This window comes from Sodiomyces alcalophilus, assembly GCF_042370955.1.
Source record: "Sodiomyces alcalophilus JCM 7366 unplaced genomic scaffold ACRALscaffold_1, whole genome shotgun sequence".
Classification (NCBI taxonomy): Eukaryota; Fungi; Ascomycota; class Sordariomycetes; order Glomerellales; family Plectosphaerellaceae; genus Sodiomyces; species Sodiomyces alcalophilus.
Window position 1 is genome coordinate 3,861,658 of NW_027263532.1, and position 25,437 is coordinate 3,887,094.

Below are 25,437 nucleotides of genomic sequence, written 5' to 3' on the forward strand. Positions count from 1 at the left end.
GTGATGACTCGTTTCATGCGGTTACGACACGCTGATGCTCGGTCTAGATGACGACAGCACCTTGTTTGCATCTCCTTTCTTTGTGTATATACAGAGCGCGATACTTGGGAGCGGCTGGGGCATGGAATCCTGGATCGGATTGGGGACTTGTTGGGCATGTTGTACAGTGTAAGGGTTGATATGCCTACCTAGGGACAAAGTGTCTCATTTGGCGGGACGTGGATTTGGCGAGTGCCTGTCCAGCGTCTCTCCCTATGACTTTTGGTGCCGAGCTGAATGATAATGATACGAATACATGATAATTAGTCACTCGGTTAGCGGTTCGTAGAAGTACCTACCTTACTAAGTACCTAGTTATCGCAGCGCTTTTGTTGGGAGGTTAAAGCCTGCAAGAACTCTGGCCACGTCATGTCATGTACTCTACCGGTATCTGTGGCCTGTACGAAGTAGGTAGGTAGGCACTACCGTAACCAAGGAAGGTTGGCACGTCCGAGCAGCCACTGGTAATGTGTATTTCATGAGATTACGTAGTACAGCCAGGTATCTGTACTTGTACATGCGCACCCCACACTTCAGTGAGTCCCACACTCTTCCGTGCAGCAATAAACAAACTGAACAAGCAAAAGCAATTCAGTAACAGCGTCAGCGACCTCGAGAAACGAATACAAAACGAGATACCCCTCGATAAAAAGGGGGAGATTGCAGTGCATGCAACCTGGACTTAGGCCGCGACTCAAGTCGCGTCCTTCTCTGGTCGAATTGCTATCGCGAGCCAGGGACGACCAAGCTACATCATCTCCGTCTGAGTCTCCACCACCTCAACTGGAACCTCCACCGCCGCTGCCGCTGTACCTGGACCGTGTGGAAGAGGTAGTACCTGTAGTACCTGCGTCAGTGCCAGCTGAGGCCACCCGGGAAGGTGGTCCACTAATAGCACCTGCCGCACCAGCACCAGCAGCACCAGCAACAGCAGCAACAACAGCGGCAGCCACCACCACCACCACCACCACCACCACCGCAGCCGTCACTCTTCCCCAGGACCTTGCAGCTCAAGCAGCTCATATTCAACCTCTCCCATCCTCTCCTCCCAAGACACCACGACTCTCTCCATTCTCCCACCCACCGCCAAACTCAAGCTCTCTACCGCCATCTCCTCAGCTTGTGTTGCCAACCAAGAAGCAAGAACCGAACCCAAACCCCGTCCAAAAGCCCGCTATGACTCCGGTAAGCTCTGATGTTTTCCATCACCGCATCCTTTTGGTCTTTCCTATCCTCCCTTTTACCTGGCTCGACGTTACGCGATAGCAGCACCCGGCCTACCTACCCCACCGACCAGCTTCGCGCACGCCGCACTAGAAAAATCGCCATCCACCCACCTCTCTTTATTTATTCAATTATTTCAACTCGAGACGATTAGGAGGGGAAAAAGAAGACGACCAAAAAAAAAAAAAAGCGACGAAATGGCTAATCGGGAGTTGTACTGCAGCAAGCGACCAAAGGCGAACAAGATGGCTTCCAGGCAGGTGAGCATCGACCCCTCGTCTTCACGATAACTTTCTCCCTGCTAATAATGACGACGCCTCAGGCAAAATCTATTCCATTTCGGGGTGCGTTTTCTGTCGTCAATGCTAATACTGGGGGACGTCGGCGTCGAATTTGAACTAATCCCTTTTTCCTTTTTACCAGACCCGTCATTGTCGCCGAGGGAATGACCGGCGTTGCTATGTATGAACTGGTACGTTGGGATCACCAAGGACATCCGCTCTCTATGGGAGAAAGGTGTTTTCTTTGCCTGACTCTCTCTAGGTCAAAGTGAGCCATGAACAGCTCGTCGGCGAAGTTATCCGAATCAGTAGCGACCAAGCTACTATCCAGGTGTATGAGGAAACCGGTATGATATTCCATACTCCGTCTCCGTGTCCCAAGCCGGGCTAACATTTTCACAACCAGCCGGCATCGCGGTGGGCGATCCCGTCACTCGAACCGGAAAGCCCTTGTCGGTCGAGCTAGGCCCCGGCTTGCTCAATAACATCTACGACGGTATCCAACGGCCTCTCGAAACCATCAGCCGCGACACCAAAACCATTTATATCCCCCGAGGCATCGCGTTGCCGGCGCTGGACCGCACCAAGAAGTGGGAGTTCACGCCGTCCATGAACGTGGGCGATCACATCACCGGCGGTGACGTCTGGGGTTCCGTGGTCGAGAACTCTCTCATCTCTACGCACAAGATCCTGCTCCCGCCCCGCGCCCGCGGCATCATCACCAGGATCGCACCCAAGGGCAGCTACACGGTCGAGGAGAAGCTCCTCGAGGTGGACTTTGACGGCAAAAAGACCGAGTTCCCCATGATGCACTCGTGGCCTGTACGGGTGCCCCGTCCCACCACCGACAAGCTGTCGGCCGACCAGCCGTTCATCGTCGGCCAGAGGGTGCTGGACGCCCTGTTCCCCAGCGTGCAGGGCGGTACGGTTGCCATCCCCGGCGCGTTCGGCTGCGGCAAGACGGTCATCTCGCAGTCGGTCTCCAAGTTCTCCAACACGGACGTGATTGTGTACGTCGGGTGCGGCGAGCGCGGTAACGAGATGGCCGAGGTGTTGAAGGACTTTCCCGAGCTCACCATCGACATTGACGGCCGCCAGGAGCCCATCATGAAGCGGACCACACTCATCGCCAACACGTCCAACATGCCGGTGGCGGCCCGCGAGGCTTCCATCTACACGGGCATCACCGTGGCCGAGTACTTCCGCGACCAGGGCATGGACGTGGCCATGATGGCCGACTCGACGTCGCGGTGGGCCGAGGCGCTCCGAGAAATTTCCGGCCGCCTCGGGGAGATGCCGGCGGACCAGGGCTTTCCGGCCTACCTGTCAGCCAAGCTGGCCAGCTTCTACGAACGTGCCGGTCGGGTGCAGTCGCTCGGGTCGCCGGAGCGGCAGGGCAGCGTCAGCATCGTGGGCGCGGTGAGCCCGCCGGGCGGCGACTTTTCCGACCCCGTGACGAGCTCGACGCTGGGCATCGTGCAGGTGTTCTGGGGCCTGGACAAGAAGCTAGCCCAGCGGAAGCACTTCCCCTCCATCAACACGTCGCTGAGCTACAGCAAGTACACCAACGTGCTGGACAAGTGGTACGAGAAGGAGCTGCCCGACTTCCCGCGGCTGCGCGACCAGATCAGGAAGCTGCTGTCCAACTCGGAGGAGCTGGACCAGGTGGTGCAGCTGGTGGGCAAGAGCGCGCTGTCGGACCCGGACAAGATTACCCTGGACCTGGCGACCCTGCTCAAGGAGGACTTTTTGCAGCAAAACGGCTACTCGGACTACGACCAGTTTTGCCCGCTGTGGAAGACGGAGTGGATGATGAAGCTGATGATGGGCTTCCACGACGAGTCGCAAAAGGCCATTGCCCAGGGCCAGAGCTGGAGCAAGGTGCGCGAGGCCACGAGCGAGCTGCAGGCCAAGCTGCGCCAGCTCAAGTTTGAGCTGCCTTCGGAGGGCCAGGAGGCGGTGACCAAGAAGGTACGAGTTGCTCTCCAGTCCCCCAATGCCCTCCATGCCCCTATATATCACCGTATAACAAGACTGACACGTGAAACAGTACGAAGCTATCCAGCAAGAAATGCTGGACAAGTTTGCTTCCGTAATGGACGAGTAGATTTTATTAGGAGTAGGTTGATTATTGACTTTTACATTACCAGTACCACTCTTGACTTTTGGTATGTGATTCGCCGTCGCTGTCGCTGTCGCTGTCGTGGTTATAGTCGTCGTTGTCGTCGTCGTCGGAGATAAACACAATTGAGTACGAATAACCCAATCTGGCCTTGATCACCCCAAGCCAAGAGCCTCGCATCGGCAATGTATGCTGCCGCGTCGACCGATTCGGCCAATCCCGTAGACCGCCAACCCGTCTACCCTAGAGGCAAAGCAGAAGGTGACCCGCAGGAATGGCAGATCCCCTTGCAGACCTGTTTGCTCATGGGCTCGACGGCTGTTCTTATTGGCTGCAAGCTACCGTCCTCTCCGAGGCACATGTCCTCGAGTGAACAGGAGTATCCTCGACTCGTCTTTTCGAGCTTCCTCTTCTAGAAACCAGCGAGCCTTGCAATGGCGAGGCCCGTTAGGAGACGGGAGTTGGAACGGGGAGTGGCCCAGTATAATAATCCTGGCGTCTCTCCCAGACCTCGGGAGAGGAGAGGATTGTGGGATGTAGGGCATCAACTTGTTCTCATTCTCCCGTGGATTTTCTCTTCCTTTGACAAGACAAGACGTCGAGTTTGATAGGGTTCGAATTTTCTCGTGTTCGTCTGTTTGTTCCCTTGGATCGCCTCGATGCGCACCTCCGCCGTCTTGACCCTCGGCCTCGGGCTGACTAGGGCGGCTGTTATCTCTGCCCCCGCCAACAATAATGATCTCGTCGCTCGAGCACTCGCTGTTTCCGAGCTGGAGAGCTCTACGGCCTTGCAGGTTCTCCAGACCCGTGGTCTCGTTGAAGACGTCTGGGATGCCGTTACCGACGCCGCCAGTTGCGTTGGCTGCCAGTCTCTCCTCGGGCTCCTCAAGGGGCTAGCTTTTCTGGGTGAGGGGGCTTTTACTCTTATTCTCCAGGAGATTTGCAAGTTGGCCAATGTAAGCAGTTTACTTTTTTTTTTCCTTTTTCATCCTCTTTATCACTTCTTCCCCTTCCTTCTCTCATCGAGGCTGGCGAGACGGGTCATTTGGCTGATAGGGTGGTCTCCGGTTCAGGTCCAAGACGACGACATCTGCGAGGGCGCCATTGGCCTCCAGGCTCCTGTTATTCGCAAGGCCGTCCAGGAGATGAAGCTCGGCTCCAAGACGGCCGACTTGTTCTGCATCACTTTCTTCGGCCTCTGTTCGTACCCGGAGGTAACCCCCTTTGAGCCCGAATTTCCGTCTCCGCGCCCCAATATCGAAGAAGGCCCGGAGGACAGCTGTCGGGATCCGATCAAGGTCGTGCACATTGCCGATACGCATATTGATCCGTTGTATGTCGAGGGAGCCAACACCGAGTGCGGCAAGCCCATTTGCTGCAGGTATGCTTTCCTTCGTCCTTATTCTCCCTTGGACAAGGTTACTAACACAAGGCCAGAGCGTACACCCCCCAGGACGCCCCTGGCCAGACCCCGAACCCGGCCGGGCCTTGGGGCGATGCCGGCTGTAGCACGCCCGTCTCGCTCGAGCAGAGCATGCTTTCTGCTATCCAAGAGCTCGTCCCCGATGCCGCTTTTGGTATCTTCACCGGGGATATGATTCACAGTGTGGTTTGGAACACCTCGAAATCACTCAACCAGGAGATTAGTATGCTGCCCCCCTCGACCCCAATGCTCACCATCCTGTGCGTCCCCGTCACTTTGCTAACTCGAATAAAAAGTCACGGACTCCTATGCTCGCATGGCAGAGGTCTTCTCCACCATGTACATCGCCGTGGGTAACCACGAGATGCACCCGACCAACCTCATCGCTCCCAAGGCCATCTCCAACTCGGCCCAGTGGATGTACGACACCGTAGCCTCGTCGGTCTCCGGCTGGCTGGGCGAAGATGCCGCGGCGTCCCTCCGGCAGTTTGGTGGCTACTCGGTCAAGCACGCCGAGGGCAACCTGCGCGTCATCGGCCTGAACACCAACTTCTACTACACCAACAACTACTACATGTTCCAGAAGGAGATGGACCCCGATCCCGAGTCGCAACTCACCTGGCTCATCTCGGAGCTCGACGCCGCCGAGTCCCAGGGCGAGAACGTCTGGATCGTCGGCCACCAACCCTTCGGCGACCCCCGTACCTTCCACGACGCCACCTCCTCCATCGACCGCATCGTCAACCGGTACTCGGACAGCATCCGCGCCATGTTCTTCGGCCACACCCACTCGGACCACTTCCAGATCACCTACTCCGACTACGCTAACCGCACGGCCGCCAACGCCCGGGTAACCTCGTACATCAACCCTTCGCTGGTCCCCGCCTCGGGTCGCAACCCGGCCTTCCGCGTCTACGACGTCGACCCGGAGACCTTTGCCATCCTGGACGTGACGACCTATTACGTCGACATGAACGACCCGTCCTTTGCCTCGGCCGCGTCGTCCGGCCCGGGATGGAAGAAGTACTACTCGGCCAAGGAGACCTACGGCAGCCTTGTCGAATCGCAGCCGGACGAGTGGGAGGAGCTCACGGCGTCGTTCTGGCACGAGGTCACCGAGGCGCTCGAGTCGGACCCCGAAGCCTTTGCGGCCTACCTGTCCCGCAAGAGCCGCGGGTTCCGCGACGAGGAGCCGTGCACGGGCGACTGCCTCGCGCGCGAGATTTGCCAGCTGCGCGCCGCGAGGAGCGAGGACAACTGCTTCGTCCCGTCGCCGGGCATCAACTTGCGCAAGATGCGCCGCTGGGAGATTGAGGACGTGCGGGAGCAGGATGCGGAGGAGGTTGCGCGCGCGGCTATCGCGGCGCTGGCGAGTGATAAGAAGGCCTTGAGGCTTCTTGCCGAGACGGTTGCCAAGAAGAGGGTTAATTAGGTGCTGTGCCTCCCATGGATTGCTGACCGTTAGGAAGACCGGAACGATTCGATCCAGGTTGGGTGTAATTATTGGTTTCCATCACGGTCCCGTTCAACTGATGCAATCAGCAATGTGTATTATGGAAAATTGTACCGCATCGATTTCGAGCTTTCGCTCATCTCCCAGCTATTGCTCTGCTCCAGGGTATCTCGAATTCTTGTTCGACAAGAACAACAAAAAGAAAGGAAAAAGCAAACTCGACATGTTTTCTCTTGTTATTTCGGCAGCCAGTTCAAGCAAGAGCTCAAGGAAAGAATGAGAGAAACAGGGGAGGAGGCGGTTGTCTAGATTTTATAATATTGGGACAAACCCATTTATCTTACTCTTCCTTTATTTTTCCTTTCCCCCACCCCTTCCTTACGTCCACCTTTCACTCTTATGAGATGGTGAGAACCATGGGACCAGCCAGGGTGATCTCATCGGTAATCACACCAGTCAGGGGCGCCTCGCTCGTCAGCGACACGTACACCACACCCGAGATATGCTGCGGCACCTCACAGCCGCCCGTGGCCGGGTCAAAGGTCGTAAAGGTGGTGCCGCCGGGGAGACCACCGGTGGTGAAACCGCAAGCGACAGCCTGGGGCGCAGCGTCGGACTGCAAGCGAACGACGGAACCGATGGCGACGGCGGCCGGGTTCGCGGCGGGATCAGCCATGGCCAAAGCAGGGAACGGCTCGACGAGGAGGTTCGAGCCCTCGGGACACGACTCGATAAAGGGGGCGGCGAGGGAGAAGACGGCGCGCGGACCGAGCGGGGTGTCGAAGGGCTGGGGGACGGCGATCTGGCGGGAGGCGGCGCGGAGGAAGGTCTGGTGGCGGGCCTCGACGGTGAGGATGCTCCCCGCGGTGGCGAGGATGGCGGGGTCGGCGACGAGGGGCGCGGCGCCCAGGTAGGCGGAGACGCCGACGCTCTCGAGGACGAGGGCGGTGGCGACCATGGCGGCGGCGTCGGTGAAGCCAAAGTTGTAGGTGCACGGCTGCACGGGCTGGAAGCCGGCGCGGGCGATGGCGGATTGCAGGAGGCTCACGTGGTCGAATTCCGTCTGGCCGACCTTGCGCAGGTCGGCGATTTCCTGGGGGGAGAGGCCCAGGGCGGCGAAGTCCTCGGGGGGGAAGCGGGCGAAGCCTTGTTGGTAGAAGACGCCTTCTAGCCACTCGAGGGTGAGGGCGCTGGGTTCGTTAGTATGTGTATGTGTACAGTGGTGGATAACCTTGGGACTTACAATTGCAGGATGTCGATGTCTGTCAGACCGGATTCGCGGGCACGGTCGGTTTGCCTTTTTGCCAGGTTGTACAGGTTCATCTGCTCATCGTCCAGCCTTTGCCCGAAAGGTACGGCGTAGGCGACGGCGGCGAGGGAGGCCACGAGGGCGGTCTTGAGCGAGAAAGTCATGATGGCGAGGACCGACGAAGCAAAGTCGTTTTGTTACTGGATATGCTGAAAGATAGAAACGAAAGCCGGTACAGGTAACGAAGTAGGCGACGTTTCGGCTGGTGTAAGGAGCGAAGGTCGAAATGAAGAACAAAAGAATGTCTCGAGGGAGTGATGAGTATGTAACCACCAAAAGCGAGGGTAAGAGAGCGTCGAAGAGAAGGATTCCCCAGGGGAAAGAATAAATAGAAATAAAATACAATAAAATGGTAAGCAGACCAGCGCTTGAGAAGTGAAGGATGGCGGGAAGATGCGATGGCGCTCAACGACACGGTAACAAACGACTGACAAGAGGAAGAAGAAAGAGGGGGACAAAGGGGGGAACCATCTCTTGTCGCGAGACGGGGAGGTTATTTAACGAAACCAAAGGACGGGCGACTCTACGTGACGCGATAGAGACGAGACCCCGTGTTCCGGGTTCCGGGCCCGGATGTCGACTCCGGTGAGAAACTTCAGACAAGGAGGTGACATGTACCTACGTTGTAGCTAGACATGGTCCTTGGGTAGCATTGTAAACCGTCATAACGCATCGCAAGACGTCCGTGAACCGGAGCCAAGGCGTGGCTTCTGTTTGATATTGCGATGGCCAATCACCATCGAGAAAAGGCCTGACATGGGAGAACCCCTTGATCTGAGGAACATCTCGACCGTGTATAGAGTACTCCGTTTCCAGGACTGATATCATAGGTACTATTACATGTACTTCTAAGTAATGTACATCGTTGTATAGATACCGTACTTTCCGTTGATCAGAGCATAGACCACCGAGGAGACCAGATCATGAGACGGGGTAGGTACTTGAACTGGAATGCAATGTTCCGAAACTTGGAGACATTCTTATTTACTTCTACTTTTAAGAAATAATAAAAATAAATACACTAAATAACGTGTTGAATGAAACCAGACAGCAGTCCAAGCATTGATCCACGACCCACGCATGAGCTTGTATTCTGGGCCCCTCCCACGAACTCTGTTGTCGTCTCCTCTTACAACTTACTCTATCCCTGTTCCCAGTCCCGATACTGTCCGTGGCTGTCATGTCTGACCGGATTACACAGCAACCGAGACACTTCAAAAGGTACCAAAAGTCTTAACCGTCGCAGACCCTGGGCCGAACCGCTTCCCCTTCCCCTTTGCCCCAACCAGCTAGCTCCGTAATACTCCTTGCCCCTTGACCCCCTGGTCGCCACCAACAATTACGTTGTAAACATGATTGACCATCCTGAAGCGCAGACTGGTCGACTTGGACGTCCAGAACCCTTACCCAGATGCTCTTGTTGCCGAGACGGCTACTGCTACGTCGTCCGAACATCGTAAAATGGCGTATTACTGTCAATTTTTGCTCGCATTTCCTCTCCAACCAGATAAGGACTTCCACTTTACTACAGCTATTCTTCCCGGCCCGTACTTGCCGACTCCAGATATGGATACATGAACGGCCGCCCCGGTATACTATGATATACTGCTGCTGCAGGTGACCTCCCATGAACCGTGAGCTTCCCTCTGCTGTCTGGTCCTATCTGCCCCTCACGAGCTTATCCCATATCCATGATTCTCCTATAGCGTCTCTGTCCGTCCTTGTGCATCTCTATCCGTCCCTAGTATCGTTTGTCACCCCCCTCGCGCTGACCTGCGTTGCGTAGGTCAAGCAAGCGGAATGACATGACGGTCTAATCCCGCGACGAATAGCCGTAAATGTATAGCAGCTACAAAACCGGAAATGATCCGTTGTTGCGTTCTTTATAGGGCGTACGGGTTGAGAGACCGGATGGTCAGGCAACTAAACGTAGGCATGTTGTCAGCATCAAATGACAGTTTTGGCGCGGTACCTGGTAACAGGACAAGACAAACAGAGCAAAAAAAAGAGGGAAACAAAACGTACGGTGGGCTCTTGGTAAGGTCCGTCTTGAGAATAATCGGAACCCTCGTCATCTCCGTGACGTCCTGGATGTAGTCGCCGCCCTCTTCCCGGAGCGTAAACAGCTTCAGGTACTTCTCCTTGTTCGACAACCGCGTCTCCGCCGCCTCCGCCACCGGCACCTTCGAGTCCGACCGCGTGCGCTGCAGCGGCTTGGCCTCCAACGACGTTCGGATCGGTGAGCCCGGCACGCTCTGCGTCGGCCGCTCCGTCAGCGATGCGCCCGCCATCGTGTCCGCCAGATCCGACGTGTTATCGTCGTCATCGTCGTCGTCAAACAGAGCGTCCACGTCGTCCGTCGAGATAGTGCCCGTCTCCGTCTGCTTCCGCGCCGCCTCTTCGCGCTCCCTACGCGCACGCTCCGCTTCCTCCGCCTGCCGCGCTGCCGCCCTGGCGTTGGAGAGCCGTTGCGACGCCGCAGCCTTGGGCCGCTCGTCCTCCGGCACGTACGCCGAGCTGGGCACGCCCTTCTCCCAGTACAGCTCCAGCACGCGCTTCTCCTTGCGGAACTCGGCCTTCTTCAGAGGCAGCTGATCGCAGTGCACCCGCTTCTCGAAGCCCCACTCCGGGATCAAAACGTCAAACGCCGACTCGTACACGCAAATCACCACGCCTTCCGTGATCAGATCGCCCTCCACCTCTTGCCGCTTCTTGTCCATCTTGCGGCACGAGTCGATGTGGATGCTCTGCTCCTGTGCATTCTGCGCCGAGTCCTTCTTCGTATTGCACGACTCGGCCGTCTTGACCAGGTTCTCGAAATCCTCGGTGTACTCAATCTTCCCCTCCGAGAGGACCGCCTCAAGTTGCCGATGTACAATTATGTCCGCGTAGCGCCGGCCGGGACACGTAAAGTGGGTGTAGAGCGGAGTGTTCAGCACGTAGTGTGGCCAGAGGTGCTGCGCCGTCTTACCGGCAATGAAGTATTTAGCCGGCTGCATCGACTTGAGAACCAGCGTCTCCATGCCCTTGCGAAGCTCCGCGTCGTCAACCTTGAACAGGCTGTTCTGCAGCGCGCTGCTGGAAGACGTGTCGACCTCGTACCCGAGAGCGTTCATGCGTTCCGACATGGTCTGCAGTCGACGCGTGTTGGGTGGGCCCTGTCGACGCAGCAGCGCCTTCTCGGGGAGCGCCTTGGCCACCACCTGCGCCACGTGAATGTTGGCCTTGTGCATGAGCTCCTCCACCAACTCGGTGGCCGGGGAGGAGTCGAAGATGTTCAGCTTGATCGGGATGTTCTCGTCGTCGAGCTGCTGGAGCAGCCGCAGAGGCGCGATGGGCTCGCCACCGGCCCCCAGGCGGGCCTCCCTAAACTTCTCGGCAACAGCCTGTTTGACGCCCATGTTAGCAGTCGGGTTCGGGGGGCTCACTCGACACGCGCCCGCTCGAGCTGTCGACACTTTTCTTAAAAAGAAACTTACGTTGAGAATCTGCAGGTCCTTGAGCTGGATCGCAGGATGGTTCCACTCAGACTGGCCGCCGAGCGCGTCATCGAGCTCCTGCAGTGTGACCTTTCCAGCGCTCCTGACGATACTCTTGCCGACCCAAGCGTCGCCCTCGGCGACGGTGCCGTTGATGGGGTTGACGCGGAACAGGACGGTGACTGCCAGACGCTCCTGGTCCGGGAGCAAGGCGCACACGTCCCCGCCAATCTTGGGGGGAAGCATGGCGCATGTCCGATTGACCAGGTGGACGGCCGTACCGCGCTTCTTGGCTTCTCGGTCGACCAGGGAGTTGGGCTTCACAAAGTGGGTGACGTCGGGAACGTGGATCGCGATATCGATCTTACCGTCGGGCTGGGTCTTGACGTGGAAGGCGTTCCCAAACTCGCCGGCGCCGTCGAGATCGAGAGTGATCACCTTCTCCTCGCGGAAGTCGCGGCGGGCAGCGAGAGCCGCCTCGTCTTCCTTGGCGAGCGACCAGTCCTGCAGGTTAACGCTGCGCAAGACGGCCTCGGAGAATTCGTCCGACCCAAAGTTGTTGTCGCGCAGGAGGGCATCCGTCTCAACCTTGATGTCTCCCATGCGACCAAGCTGTTCGACGAGGGTGCCAAAGGGATGCAGAGAGGTGATGGGCCAGCGCTTTATGCAGGCCACGAAGATCCTGTCCGCATACTCCTGGTGCTTCTCGACAAAGTCCCTAGGCGCTTGCTCGGTGGGGATGGCGATGAGAGGCACGCGCTTGTCCGTCGGCTTGAACCAAACAATCTTGGGCTTTTCTTGGGTTCGGTTGTCGGCAGGGCGGACCGAGCCACTATCGCCGCGGGCCGCCCTCTCGGCTTCTTGCTTCTCCTTGGTGGCCTGGCTGCTGGGCCGGAGCAGACCGAGAGTGCCGGAGAACATCTGCCCGGCAACACGCTCGATGACGGCAACGATGTGACCGGCGTACAAGGGCTTGTGCTCATCGCTGATCTCCTCCTCCTCGACGAGCAGGAGGCTCTGTCCCTCCACCTCCACGTCATCGTTCTTCTTCTGCGTGGGCCGCTGGCGGAGACTGCCTCGGCGGCGGATACCTCCTTCGGCCGCGTTGCCGTCGTTGGCGTTGGTGGACGACTGATTCTGTCCGCTGGTCGAGCCGGACCTGGTGTCCGTGATGTCTTTGCGTTTCTTCTTTTCTTCCTTCTCGCGCTTCTGCGACCAGACCTCGTCGACGTCGAGCAGCTCGACGGCCACTAGATCGCCCTCAAGGGCACGGTTCCGATCCTTGCTACCGCAAATGAAGATATCGGCGTCGAGCAGACCGTCCTGCGTGGAGACGTAGGCGTCGCTGCGGTTCTTCTTGTTCACGCGGAGGATACCGGATACGAGTTGGCCGTCGCCCAGGAGAGCCGGCAGGGTCGCTTGGGGCAAGTAGGGTGTGAAAAGGGTCTTCCTCTGCTGCTGCTGCGGCTGCTGATGGCCGCCGAGGTGGGGTGCATGCTGGCTTCCCTGCAGGCCGATGAACTGCTGACCGTTCATCTGCGCCGCCTGGAGTGCCTGTAGCTGGTTGAGCTGCAGAGGGTTGAGGTGCTGCCCGGGGTACATTTGGAAAGGCATCATTTGCCCCGGAATCTGCATGAGAGGGGCCTGGTTGGGGAACTGGAAGCCAGAGAGGGATTGATTCATAGAGCCACGAGCGCGATGGCCGGGCTGGAAGGTCTGTTGACCTTGGTTTCCGGCCTGATCCTGGCCCTGGTTCTGGTTCTGATTGCGCCAGTTGCCCTCGAAGTTACGGGAACCAGTCCTGGAGTGTCCCATGCCCCCGCGACGTGGGAAATCGCTAGAGTGCCCGGTCGAGTCGGGAGCCAAGCCGAAGGCACCGCCGCGACCGCGACCACCTCCGTGAGAGCCGACGGCCATGCTCTGGCTCCGGCCATGTCCGCTTCCGCGGCCACGGCCACCGCCAGAAGGCAGGCCATGAGATGCCTGCTGTTCGGGCTGAGCCGAGCCGCTGGCAGCCTCGGCGCCGTTTTCAGGAGTGGCGTTGGGGCCAGGAAACTGGAAGCCCGAGGTAGTGCGCTTTTGTTGAGCGAGTTCTGCAGCCTTCTTCGCGTCTGCAAGCGCTAACGAGTGCCGTCTCTGATGGCCGCCGCCGCCACGGCCGCCGCGACCGCCCATATTCTCCCGGCCCTGGTTACCCTGAGAATCAAGGTAGGCCGAGCCGGACGCACCCGAAGAGGGGGCAGGGGGAGGACCCATGCCCATATTCGGGAGAGCAGACTGGTTACGGCGATGTGACATGGGCTGAGAGGGCGGGACCATGTTGACGTTCTGCTGGGGGATTTGTTGTGGGAACTGGAATGCTGGCATGGCTGGTTGCAAAGGATTGAAAGCACCGCCAGGACCAAGCTGTTGGGTGGGAGGGATCATGCCCATGTTCATGTATTGCTGTTGGGTAGCCTGAATCTGCTGCTGCTGCTGTTGCAGGAGCTCGATCTGCTGCTGGATGGCGAGGTGTTCCACTACAGGAGCCGGCCGGGGGGCACATACGTCAGCATTGTCCTACTCGGTGGTTGGAGGACAAACTATGGCGATGATGCGATAGAATAGGAAAAATAAAAGGAAGAAACGAAAATATAAAGGGAAACAAGAAAAGGGGCAGCAGGATATGCTCGTGGTATGACTGGAATCGATGGAAGAGGAGGGGGCTCGATGAGACTGGGTGCAATAACTCACCTCCAGGGCTCTGGAACATGCTCACTAGCGGCGTGAGCTCCGAAGGGCTTCTACGATGGGCAATGTGAAGCCGACGACCAGTAGGACCATGGACACCGCCGCCCGTTGGCGGTGCCTGGGACCTGTCCTGCTGCGGCTGGTGCTGTTGCTGATCCATGGCGAAGAGCAACCCAGAGGCGCACGTCAAGTATTAAAATGTATAATACTAGCAAGCGACGGGGAACGTGGGTGATCAAGAGAGAGGAATATAGATCCTTGACGGTAGTTGGACAAGAAGGCGGTTGAATACGACGACGACGAGGGGTTGGCGGGCCGTTGAAGCCTCGTTGGAAAGATGTTTGTTTTTGAGTGTCTGATTCGAAACCAGGGATTGTAAGGTTAGTTACGAAGGCAAGGTACCGAGCTCGAGATCGAACGACAGTGGACAACCGCTGACGCCTGACGGCTGGGATGATTAAGGGAGGGGATATGTTGTGATGAAGCTTTGTAGATGGATGGATTTTTGGTTGCGTGGTGCAAAGAGTCGGGCGGGCCGTCGTCGATGGGACAATGTTGATCGAAGGATGGGCTCGAACGAGAAGAGAAGAAGAAAAAATAAGCAGGGAGCGAGCTTGAGCTCAATAGAAGCCAGAGCAAGGAGTGTAGAGACCAAGACGACGCGCGATGCGATGGGTGATGGACTCGGGAGGAAAGTGAGGAAGGGGGGGGGGAGGATGGAAGAAAGAGGTGCAAGGAGGTAGAAGGTTAGAGTAGAGGGTAGGGGTTGGCCAGGATGGGGAAGGGAAAGTCCAGTGCAGGAAGTCATAACGGGGAAGGCAAAGTTTAGGTCAGGGTGCTAGTTGCCGTAGCTGGCCTCTTTAGTGGCACACTGCTGTGGGGGGGCGGTACGTGCGGGCCCAAGGTTAGGCTCGACCGCCTGTGGAGGGGGAAATTTGGTGGCATACTGAGTAGTGTCTACAACGTAGTTCTAGGTCCATTGTTCTGGACAACGAGTACCCAGGTAGCTATCATGGACGGGTATGAGGTACTGTACGTTGTAACAGCACCATAAAAGCTTAAACAGCCTTCTCATATGTTACATAATGACTTCCTAAAGTACTTACAGGTACGAAGTGGAACGATCGAGGGCTATAATGAGGATTAAAACGTCATATATATTTCTTCTCTTATAAGTTATTTCAACGGACCCATTTCAACTTGACCTAACAGTACGTTGGAATAACTGTACGCTACCAACGCTCTATTACCCAGAGTTCTGAAAACAACAGAAATCAAGAGGTCCACTACCAACCCAGCAAAGGTTGCCGTTCGTCGAGGTAAATTACAAATCACTGACATGGACCTCCTTTATTGCCGTTTGCTTGACCCCTGTGTAGGTAAATAGGTACGTTGTATGTATAGTCTATGCGTGTACGAAGTAGTTTGTCCTGTCACTGAATTTCGAGTCACCGACTGGGGTTACGGTGGGCTGGCTTGTCCCCCGCTGTTCAGTCCCACAAATGGCGTGTTGGTTCGTCCGAGGAACTGCTGTCAGCTCTCTACTGAGGTTCTGCTCCTCTGGCTGGACATGATTTCATCGAGTTGAGCTCACAACGGGAGCGTTGGGTTCTGTAGTAGTGCGAGTGCGCTAGTACTGCCATCGTCATGGTGTCGTAGCCTTCCCGAGTCAGCGGGATTCTTTCCGTTGTACTCCGTACGACCAAGTCAGAATCATGGCCTCACCAAATCTATGTACCCAATACTTAGCAAACGCTTCGGCATCTCGGCAAGGTGTCAACGCAGTGACAAACCCGGCAAATCACTTTTTCCGTATCCGACGTCTAACGTTTCAAGTATCCACCCAACCAATTCGAGTCCCTGTACTGAGAGACGGAAGTCTGCTGTAGCTATACAACACGCCTACGGACTACCACACCCATTCGTTCCCATTATTTTATCGGCAGCTGGCAGGCTGTTAACGGGCGACTGCTGTGGCTCTCATTGACGTCGCCGGATTTCTGCTCAAACCCTGTGAAGCTAGCCACAGCCGGCCGCGCAACGTGATAAGAGCTCAGGGAGCACCGAACTGCCCAGCCATTGTGTCCGCGGCCCTCGCCCATATTCGCGTTTTCCCTGGACTCCGGTAGGAGGTCCAGACCGTCTGGATAATGGTTCACGCCTCTCCCAACGCAAGAAAATACGGCAGCCCGCTGCAATCCCCTCCAGGACGCCGGCCCCTCTCAGACTACCTTTCCGACGACAGGAACTCCGAGTTAAGTCACCGCGAAGCCCTGGACCAGGCCCGAATCGAACATGAGAGGATCAGGCTGAACGCGATCCGCATCGGAGAGCTGCACGAGCTTAAAGAGCAGCAAAGGAGGATAGAAGAGGAGCAAAAGAGAATAGCAGAGCTTCGACGGAAAGAAGAGGATCGGTTACGTGCCGAAACGGCCGTTAGGGAAGAGCAGGAGAGGCTGAGAAAACTCCAGGCTCAGAAGGTTCCCGAGCTACCTCCTCAGCCTGAACCTGCGAAAGCACCACAACAGCAACAGGCACAGTCAAAGCAACCGCCTCAGCAACAAGTGAAAGAAGGGACAGCAGCCGTCAACGGGTTGACTGGCCAGACAACCGCGAAGCAAGATTCGCGTTCTTCTACCGCCACAAGTCCCTTCGCACCCGCCACGGGACCCTCGACGACTGCCAAAACACCTTCCCTGTTTGCAGCAGCAGCACAACCACCTCCCCAGAAACCTTTCGCTCCCGCACAACCATCCAACGGCGTACAACCGTCGACGGCTTCCAAGCAGCCGGCCGCGGCAACCGTTGTCGCCAAACCGGAAACCCAGGCCGGACAACCGCCTCCTACCACATTGCCACAGTCGGATCGCTATGTTCAGATACACCAGGAGCTCAAGAAAGTGCGAAAAGAGCTCGACCGGCAGTCAAAGATCCCCGGGTCTCCGCTTAAGGGCAAGCTCGGCGACATGCGGCGCCAGGTTCGCAAGGCCATGGGCCAGCTCACTGCCGGCAAAGGCGCCAATTCTCAGCCCGTAAGTTATCCCAGTACCAACCCTCTCTCGCACTTCTGCTGTGTGACTCTTAGCTGACAAGGATTCGTCGCAGATTAACACCATATCGACCACTCTACGACAATCCCTAGACGGAAGCGTCCCGAGCGATGCCATAGATGCGAGCCTCTTCGTTGCTGACAAGCGGGAGCCCGCCGAGGGGGCCGTCCACAACGGGGACAAGCTACCGGCGGCCTTCATCTACCTGTTAAACCACCTATCCAAGGCCATCATCCACCAGTTCACGAGCGAAGTCGGCGCGAATCCCAAATCGGCCGAACCCATCGGCATCGTGACGGCCCACATCTTCTCCAACAAGGATTTCCACTGGCGCGGGAAACCCATGATCGACATCCTCCTTGCCAAGTTCCGCATCGTTTGTCCCGTCCTGTTCGGCGCTAGAGGCGACGACAAGACGACGGCCGGCCGTGCCGCCGTAGGCTGGAAGAAGGAGGACGGCCACTGGATCTCGGACCAGGCCCACGCCGACAGGATGACGGGCCTCGGCGCCGGGTTCGCCGCCATCGCCTTGCGGGACTTTAGCAGAGCCTCCAAGCCGAACCCCTACCCGCCCACCAACTACTGGAAGGCCATGGCCTCCATTGTCAACTCGCCGCCGCAGCTCATCTCGAGCACCCAGTTTACCGTCCTCAAGGCCATGATCGACGGGCACGAGGAACGGTTCATCCTTTTCTATGGAAACGCTGCCATTGCCGCGTTGCGTGCGGCTCTTGTCGAATTTCCCAAGAAGGCCCCCGCCGACAGTCATACTGCCCTGGGACTGCAAGTTCTGGGCCAAGTGCTGCAGAAGGACCGGGGGTTGGTTCTTGGCTAGGCCAGGGGAAGATGGGACCCAAGTTGTGGTGGCATGGGAAACTGTGTGTTGTATGACATGACAAGGCTGGTGTTAAAGGCCTCTCAACGTTGGAATGTACATGTTGGTCCCTCACTGAACAGGAAACCGGTTGTCACGAGTAGATTCATAGGTAATAAAGCAATAGAGGCCTCGAGGGAGTCTTTGGCGCTTTGTATTCGACTGTACTTTCGTCTTTCCCCGTGAAATAAGCAAACCAACGCCAACTCCGACCCGTCCTGTTGTTGTGAGCTAAAATACAGCTAGCCGGTCCCATATCGTACTCAAGTAGCCAAACCTCGCCGTCCGTACACCCACATGGCCGGACATTATTCTACCGTCGCTTGCAGTTCGACGAATCTTGTCAAAGAGATGAGAAAAAAAGGAGGAAACGATGGAAACGCTCGCTGAATGCTTCTCCATTCCTCTTGTCCTCTGGGTGGTTCTTCCGGTATATGCCTTCTTTTATTTTATAACACCAAAAGCAGCACCAGCAGAATGATGAGCACGGTGATGAGGACGGCAATGCAACAGCTGCTCCACCTGTCCTCGTTCCGACGAACGACATACTGCAGCTTGGCCAGGCCCGTCTGCAACCGTCCGCCGACGCGGTCGGCAACGGTATCCACCACCTCGAGCATCTCGCGCTGCTCCTCAAGCTCGCGGCCCATATCGTCAGCCTGGCGGCGCAAGTTTCCGACGGTCTGGAACACGCCGTCGAGGTGGTGGTCCTGGTCGCGCATCATCTCCATCTGCTGCTGGCGCTCAAACTCGGCGACGTAGTCTGCGTCATCGTCCTCGCCGTCGGGGATGCTGAACGAGCTGGGATCGGGGAGGTCCCCGCCGCGCGAGCCCGAGCTCGAGGCCGCCGCCGCACCGGAAGAACTGGGTCCCGCGCGCGTGGCGTCCTGGGCCTTGTGGAGCTCGTCGCGCATGTCCTCGACTTCGCCGCCGACTTGCTGCACGAGGCGCTTGCGGCGCGTCACTTCGGCGGCGTCGAGGCCGAATTGATCCGGGTCCGACTCGATGGCGCGCACCGACTCGACTAGGTCGCTGAGGTCTTCGGCGAGGGAGGTGAGGGCGGATTCGAGGTCGGCTCGGGCCGAGGCCAGCTCGGGAGACGAGGCATTGGTGGATAGAGAGCGGATGCGGAGGTATGAGGTGAAGAGTGACTGTGTAGACTCGAGCTGGGCGAGGACATCTCTGCAGTGCGTGCGTCGTTAGGCCATGCATTGCCTGGATGGCTGGGTCGGCTAGCAGCCTGCTAGTAACGAGGGGAGAACTGGATTACTGTACGTACTGTTGGACCTGGAGGAAAGGATCCTCCTCATTCGTTGAGGACATCATCCTGGTGAGCGTGCTTTGTGTATGCCCATTCGTATCGGCATCGGCGCGAAGTGGTTAGACGGCTTCGAGTCGGGGTTGTTGGGGTAGGAAGAGATAGGGATGACGTTGAAAGGAGGACGACCAATCAATGTCTCGGCACTTCTTCGGCTGAATATTCAGGTATGTATCAGGTACGTCGTACAGTACTGACTCACCGAGACATACCGAGGGTCCGAAATAGGAAAGTGGGCTTCACCGAGAAAATTTCCTAACCCCACCAAAGATCGTCAGGGGAGGGGTCCTGACCCTCTTGGGTGGTTCATCTACGAAGCAAACAAATCGGTGTAAGTGAAGATACTGAGGCTAGTTTACTTTCTTCTTTTCTACTTTGAGATTATCGGAGGTCGCATCTTATTTTTTGTCCACAAGGATTATCCCCCTCTCAGCCGCTCCTCCACTCAAGATGATACCGGAAAAGCCTCTCCCTTATGGGGATGAATTTTCCTCGGCCGAGGAATACGTCGAGTCCTTACTCGAATTCGCCAGTACGGCGGACATGTTTCAGATGTTTGCTGGCGGCGTCCACTTGAACGACTTTTTCGTCGCAGAACGCAGCCTCTTCGAGATCAGCGTCCCAGAGGAGTGGAAGGCGTTCATCTTATCGCTCGAGCCCATGGGTTTCGTCGACCTTCTCTTGCGAGATGACCTGGACGCCATCCCAGAGGGTTCCCGTCCTCCCCCTAGCCTGGAAAAGTACATTCGGGACGTCAGGCGGCTGTCGCTGCGCCGTGAGTTTGGGGGCCCGAAGCCGCCCAAGTTGACCCGGACGGTGGCTTTGGGCATGAAGCCCAAGAAGATCCATGAGGTGTCCAACTTTGCCGAGTACATCGACAGGCTCACGGGGAGCGTCGAGAAGCACTACGGCAAGGACATCACGCATCTGGTGGACTTTGGCAGCGGGCAGAACTATCTCGGGCGGACGCTGGCGTTGCCCCCTTACAACCGGCACATCGTCGCCGTGGAAGGACGCGAGCACAACATCCAGGCTTCCAAGCACTTGGATGTGCAAGCAGGGCTATCAACGCGGGTGAAGGTCCACCGCAACAAGAAAATGTGGCTGCAGATGGTCGACAGCCAGACGCCCGAGGATCAGTTGACGCCCAAGGCATTGAACAGAGCGGCCAACGCTCACAGGATCACGACTGATCCCGCAGCCGATCTGCGATCGTCGAAAGAGCTGGCACAAAAGGCTGTCAGGGTGCCGGGCAAGGGCACAGTGTCGTATGTGGTCAGTAGGCTGGAAAGCGGTGATTTATCGGATGTGATTGCGAAAATCGAGAAACAAGTGCTGGCGGAAAAGACCGAAGAGGCAGAGGCAGAGACAGGCACAGGCACAGGCACAGGCACAAATACAGACACAAACACAGACACAAAAACAAAAAAGGAGAAGGAGCTGAGGATGATGGCCATGTCCATCCACTCCTGCGGAAACCTCTCGCACTACGGCATCCGGTCGCTCGTCATGAATCCCAGCATTCAGACGGTAGCTATCGTGGGTTGCTGCTACAACCTCCTCACGGAGAAGCTGGGACCGCCGACGTACAAGTTCCCGTACGTGCGACCCAGTCTGCAGGCGGTCAACGGGCGGGTGTTTGCCGAGTCGACGCGGTTCGATCCGGAGGGCTTCCCGCTGAGCCAGCGGCTGTCGACGTACAAGGGGGACGGGATACGGTTCAACATCACGGCGAGGATGATGGCGTGCCAGGCACCATATAACTGGGGAGAGGGGGAGAGTCACCACTTTTTCACGCGGAACCTCTTCCGGTCGGTGCTCCAGAAGATTTTCCTGGACAAAGGGGTCATCGCCAAGGTGTACCACCGCGAGGGCGAGGTGGAGAAGGAGCGAGACGAGAACGACGTGGAGACGCCGTTTAACGTGAGCACGAACCCCATCATCGTGGGGTCGCTCCGGAAGCAGTGCTTCAATTCGTTCAAAGAGTACGTCAGGGGCGCCGTGGCCAAACTGACGACGAACCCGGAGTACGGCAAGTACAGCAAGATGGTACAGGCCAAGATGTCGGACATGAGCGACGAGGAACTGGAGTGGTACGAGGCGAAGTACATGAGCCGGGGCAGGGAGGTGGCGGGCATCTGGAGTTTGATGGCGTTTAGCGCGTGCATCGTCGAGTCGACCATTGTGACGGACCGATGGCTGTTCCTCAAGGAGCACGCAGACGTGGTTCAGGATTGTTGGGTAGAGACGGTGTTTGACTATAAGCAGAGCCCGCGCAATCTCGTTGTGGTTGGCATCAAGAAGTGAGAGAGGTTGGATGGAGAAGAGCTGCTGTTCTTTGAGCGCGTCGCTTCCAATGATTCGCAACGATACTCAGACGGCATTCCATCTGGCGTATGGTATATTCAGAGAGCGACGCATTATTGGTTTCTAGACGCTTTAGGCTGAGTAGAGAAGACGTACAGGTACGTGTCTTGCTGGAGAAGAGTTGTCTTTTGATGCGACTCGACGAGACCTGGACACGGATTCGACGGCCGTGTTAAATAGAGTGGAGGTTATAATAGCCAGGTGCCCTGCATGGCCGTTAAATACGTGGAAAAATGAAGTTGTCGCCAACATGGAGATAATGGTGTTGCGTGATCCATGGAGGTCATGTCGAGACGCGCCACTCCCTTTGAGAAAGCAGTCGAAATTCGTTGTTTGAGAAGCGCAGGGTGAACAGCGCCGTGGATACGGTAGAAATGGATAAACACGGTAGATATGTCCAGGCTTGATGATGAGTGAGGCGACAGTGTTGCGTTTTGTGTATAACAGGACGACAGCTACACGACGGGTGGAGGGTGACATGATCGACCTCCCTGCACTTGAAGAGCATTGGGATTGATCGACGTTAGCAAGCTATGACGACAATGCATTCGTAGTACTACTCAGTAGTGCGGGTATCAAATCCCCTCTCCTTGCCTTGCTAGGTAGGAACGACCTGTCGAGGGTAGGGCTGCACCTACCCACATATCGCCAACCTTGAGGGCTCCCACCCCACCTGACAGTGGGTGATCGGGAAGGAATAGTGGCGGGGAAACCACGAAGCACGATGACTATGTACTTCGTAGGCGCAAAGGTAGGGGCAATCCAGTGCATCCTTCCTCGTTGGAGTTGCGGGAATCATGCCTTACGAAGGGTACCTTACGAAATACTTCGTAGGTGTCCCCCACGCAGCCAATCCACCCTTTCCCCACATTCGTTATCGCACATCCCTATGCCAAGCAACCGGAGTCCCATTGCCGGCTTTCCGACATCACCATCAGGGTGTAGCGTCACACCTTCATTTATTCCTTACCACCTCAACCTCCCACCACAACGCCACCACATCATCTCCGCTTGACGCACTACCTATCGCCAGCATCGCCGCAAGCTATGCACATCGTATTCCCGCTGTCGGGTCTTGCTGCAGCAAATATGGCGTCCATCCTGTCAAATCCAAGCTTACACTCTTGATTTGAATCTGATCTTTCAGGGTTGCTTGCTGGTGTTGTCCGTCGTCGCCCTAGACCAGACTGTTGGCAATCGATGCGTGATTAACCTATACAAAAACTAGAGGCAGTTTGCTCCTAACATGCGTATTATTGACTTTTAGGTGCGGACAGGCACAGAATATTCAGTTATTTAATTCACCGCCTTGCTCTCTGCTCCTACGCGCCTAGGTTGCCCTTTGCTTTCATTTCTCTCGGCAAGACAAAGTCGAAGAAAGGAGAAGATGACTAGTACATGCCTAGCTGCATGTGCGTGTGACTACAGAATCCCTTGGTCTTTCAAGACTTCGGAGGGCAGGTAGGCCAGCAAACCATAGGGATGGGATGGGTGAGTTCATGACCTGTGATCACGAATCGCGAGTTACGAATGACCAGCCCCATTTGTTCATCTCAAGTTGAGACGACCGACTCGACTCATCACACATGGCGTCAAGGGCCCTGGCCTGCCCTCCATGACCATTTAACCTCTCCGACAAGTCCTCTTAGTGGTCAACTTTCATATATCTGTCATTTCCCGCTCGTCTCACCACCCTCTTCTCTAGCGTTTCGTGCTAGTTCTGAACGGTCCTCACAAAAAGTGCGGGTGCTCTTTTCCCCCTTCTCTTTATTTGGACTCGTCCATCTTCGTGTCGTACCAATCATCGCAATCGGGAGAAACAACAACTACTATTTGTCTATGGCCCTCCACCCCGATCACGGCTAGCTAGTTCACCTGACAGTGATAGTCTATCAGCCCCTTTCACGCCCTAGAGCTATCTCCTAGCTCGGCCGACTTGGAAAACCGCATTGCATCGATATTGGCTGTGTCAGGCCCTTGAGCAGTTTCTCTCACCTCATTGCCTTAGTCGCGGATCGGCATTGGGCGCCTTTATCGTAACGACCCATAGCCTCCCACATATCCTTATCTTGCAGCCGCCAACGCCCTCTCACCGACAGCGGCGCCAACCATTTTCGGCTTCGTTTAGACCCTTGATTGCTGCTGCCGCTGCTAGCGTCGTCGGCACGGTTAGCTGGCCGTCCTTATTACCTACACTCAATGACGGGACGCTAGGAAGCATCGCTCGACTTGTTTACATTTCGACTTGGAACTTGGCCGCCGACCTCTCTCAGCATTTTCCAGACGGAGTAAAGAAGCCGGCCAGGAGAATCGGAGGAAGGACATACGTCTTTCATGGCCCAACTCAAAAGACTGTCATCATGGCGTCCATACCCTCAGCTATGAACGTCCAGATCACGTTTCTGGTGAGTGGTATACCATATACACCAGCTTACTTTCTCACCTTTGACCTCTTTTCTAGCCCGGCACATTCTCTCTCATCCACTTCCCTCCGGAATTATACGCCAATTTCCTTCAACCCGTCCTCGGTGTCCTCCTCCCCCAGACGCAGACGGTCAACTCGAGCCGGCAATGGCCCGACCACGACCTCGAGGGCCTCACTAGCGACGACCAACACACCTTCCTCAACGTCTCAGTCACGCCTCTCGAGTGCTCCGTCGTCTGCCACACTTCGTGGGCCCGTTCTGTCTTTGAGCCCGCCATCGCCGCCATTCCCAAGGAGGCTCGGAAGTCTGCCTTCATCTCTCAGGAGCCCTACCTTGTCCTTTCCGTCATTAGCGGTGACATTGACATTGTTAGCCGCATCCTGGAGTTGACCTGCCCGCTGGCCCTCGCCGGCATCTCCATCTTCTTCATCTCTACCTACTATTCCGACTTTATCCTGGTACCTGCCAAGGACCGCGAGTTGGTGGTCAAGGCCCTCACCGAGCGCGGGTTCGTCCTCCACCGCTACGAAAAGGACAGCTTCGTGGCCAGCCGCCACGGTTACATCACTCCGACCATCGCACCCGTTGCCGCGCCTTCTCCGGCGACCATTGCCGAGCTGTTCAGCCGCACGTTCAACCAGCTTAAGAAGCGTAGCGTTGAGCCGATCGTCCAAGATGGCCTGCGCCTGGTCCAGCTGAGCGCCCGCGACGCCTACTTGAGGGGAACGGGCATCGGCGAATGCTACATCGAGGATTCCCCGCGGCGGTTCTCGCAGTCCGGCTACGGCAGGAATGGTGGTGCCAACGGCCGTCACCCGCCTCAGCCTTTGTGGATCGACACGGTCGACGCTCGGCTCTATGCGAGCCTCATATCTGCTCTCGTCTCCCAGCCGCGCTTCTTCTCGCTCACCATGGCCATTGAAGACCCGCCATCCCTGCTGCTGGACCGCAACCTGCTCCCGCTGTTCGGCGACATCCTGATTGGCGACCGGGGCAACGAGCTCGTGCCCATCTCCCTCGACCTCGTCAACATGCCGTTCGAAGCGACGGGCATCGTCTGCGGTGTCGCCGGCAAGATTGTCCAGGAGCTGACCATGACGCGCCCGGGCATGTCGTATCTGTCGACCGCCTGCGCCGGCACCGTCATCCTCTCGCCCGAGCAGGCGGCTCAGGCGCTGGAGATTCTGCGACCTCTTATGGCCGAGGAGGTCTAGGGCCCCTCCCGAGCGCTGCGAGGGTTTGCGAGGAAATTCCGGGCCCTGCCTCTGGTGGCGAGGATTGTGGATTCTCTGATCAGGAAGGGCTATGCCTGAAAGCAGTCGTCTATCGCCTTGCGGCATGG

General features: G+C 56.9%; 9 protein-coding genes across 9 annotated transcripts; 6 read left to right on the top strand and 3 right to left on the bottom strand.

Annotated features, from left to right (window-relative positions):
• Positions 1-824: 824 nt before the first annotated feature.
• On the top strand, positions 825-4,222 carry ACRALDRAFT_2117112 (uncharacterized protein). The gene is made up of 7 exons (XM_071023764.1): positions 825-1,224; positions 1,487-1,523; positions 1,586-1,607; positions 1,687-1,735; positions 1,807-1,891; positions 1,951-3,515; positions 3,595-4,222. Exons 1-7 carry the CDS (start codon positions 1,216-1,218, stop codon positions 3,649-3,651), a joined length of 1,824 nt encoding a protein of 607 aa, XP_070879655.1. The 5' UTR covers positions 825-1,215; the 3' UTR covers positions 3,652-4,222.
• A 103-nt stretch (positions 4,223-4,325) lies between these two features.
• On the top strand, positions 4,326-6,521 carry ACRALDRAFT_2039238 (uncharacterized protein; the record flags this gene model as incomplete). Its single annotated transcript, XM_071020947.1, has 4 exons — positions 4,326-4,622; positions 4,740-5,047; positions 5,104-5,312; positions 5,386-6,521. 4 exons carry the CDS (start codon positions 4,326-4,328, stop codon positions 6,519-6,521), a joined length of 1,950 nt encoding a protein of 649 aa, XP_070879656.1.
• Positions 6,522-6,939: 418 nt separating this feature from the next.
• ACRALDRAFT_1066873 (uncharacterized protein) lies at positions 6,940-7,955 on the bottom strand (the record flags this gene model as incomplete). Its single annotated transcript, XM_071017398.1, has 2 exons — positions 6,940-7,732; positions 7,786-7,955. The coding sequence occupies 2 exons, from the start codon at positions 7,953-7,955 to the stop codon at positions 6,940-6,942; spliced, it is 963 nt and encodes a 320-aa protein (XP_070879657.1).
• Positions 7,956-8,888: 933 nt separating this feature from the next.
• On the top strand, positions 8,889-9,429 carry ACRALDRAFT_205443 (uncharacterized protein; the record flags this gene model as incomplete). The annotated part of the gene is made up of 4 exons (XM_071021709.1): positions 8,889-8,904; positions 8,937-9,018; positions 9,053-9,148; positions 9,228-9,429. 4 exons carry the CDS (start codon positions 8,889-8,891, stop codon positions 9,427-9,429), a joined length of 396 nt encoding a protein of 131 aa, XP_070879658.1.
• On the bottom strand, positions 9,204-14,793 carry ACRALDRAFT_1073590 (uncharacterized protein). The gene is made up of 4 exons (XM_071018122.1): positions 14,064-14,793; positions 11,331-13,849; positions 9,877-11,237; positions 9,204-9,774 (listed from the first exon to the last, which is right to left on the bottom strand). Exons 1-4 carry the CDS (start codon positions 14,218-14,220, stop codon positions 9,735-9,737), a joined length of 4,077 nt encoding a protein of 1,358 aa, XP_070879659.1. The 5' UTR covers positions 14,221-14,793; the 3' UTR covers positions 9,204-9,734.
• Positions 14,794-16,210: 1,417 nt separating this feature from the next.
• On the top strand, positions 16,211-17,945 carry ACRALDRAFT_2097013 (uncharacterized protein; the record flags this gene model as incomplete). The annotated part of the gene is made up of 2 exons (XM_071022808.1): positions 16,211-17,092; positions 17,166-17,945. The coding sequence occupies 2 exons, from the start codon at positions 16,211-16,213 to the stop codon at positions 17,943-17,945; spliced, it is 1,662 nt and encodes a 553-aa protein (XP_070879660.1).
• A 488-nt stretch (positions 17,946-18,433) lies between these two features.
• ACRALDRAFT_2096376 (uncharacterized protein) lies at positions 18,434-19,307 on the bottom strand (the record flags this gene model as incomplete). The annotated part of the gene is made up of 2 exons (XM_071022781.1): positions 18,434-19,166; positions 19,264-19,307. 2 exons carry the CDS (start codon positions 19,305-19,307, stop codon positions 18,434-18,436), a joined length of 777 nt encoding a protein of 258 aa, XP_070879661.1.
• A 445-nt stretch (positions 19,308-19,752) lies between these two features.
• Positions 19,753-21,781, top strand: ACRALDRAFT_1038402 (uncharacterized protein; the record flags this gene model as incomplete). Its single annotated transcript, XM_071015099.1, has 2 exons — positions 19,753-20,634; positions 20,734-21,781. The coding sequence occupies 2 exons, from the start codon at positions 19,753-19,755 to the stop codon at positions 21,607-21,609; spliced, it is 1,758 nt and encodes a 585-aa protein (XP_070879662.1). The 3' UTR covers positions 21,610-21,781.
• Positions 21,782-24,029: 2,248 nt separating this feature from the next.
• Positions 24,030-25,309, top strand: ACRALDRAFT_1066868 (uncharacterized protein; the record flags this gene model as incomplete). The annotated part of the gene is made up of 2 exons (XM_071017397.1): positions 24,030-24,074; positions 24,131-25,309. 2 exons carry the CDS (start codon positions 24,030-24,032, stop codon positions 25,307-25,309), a joined length of 1,224 nt encoding a protein of 407 aa, XP_070879663.1.
• Between the last annotated feature and the right edge of the window lie 128 nt (positions 25,310-25,437).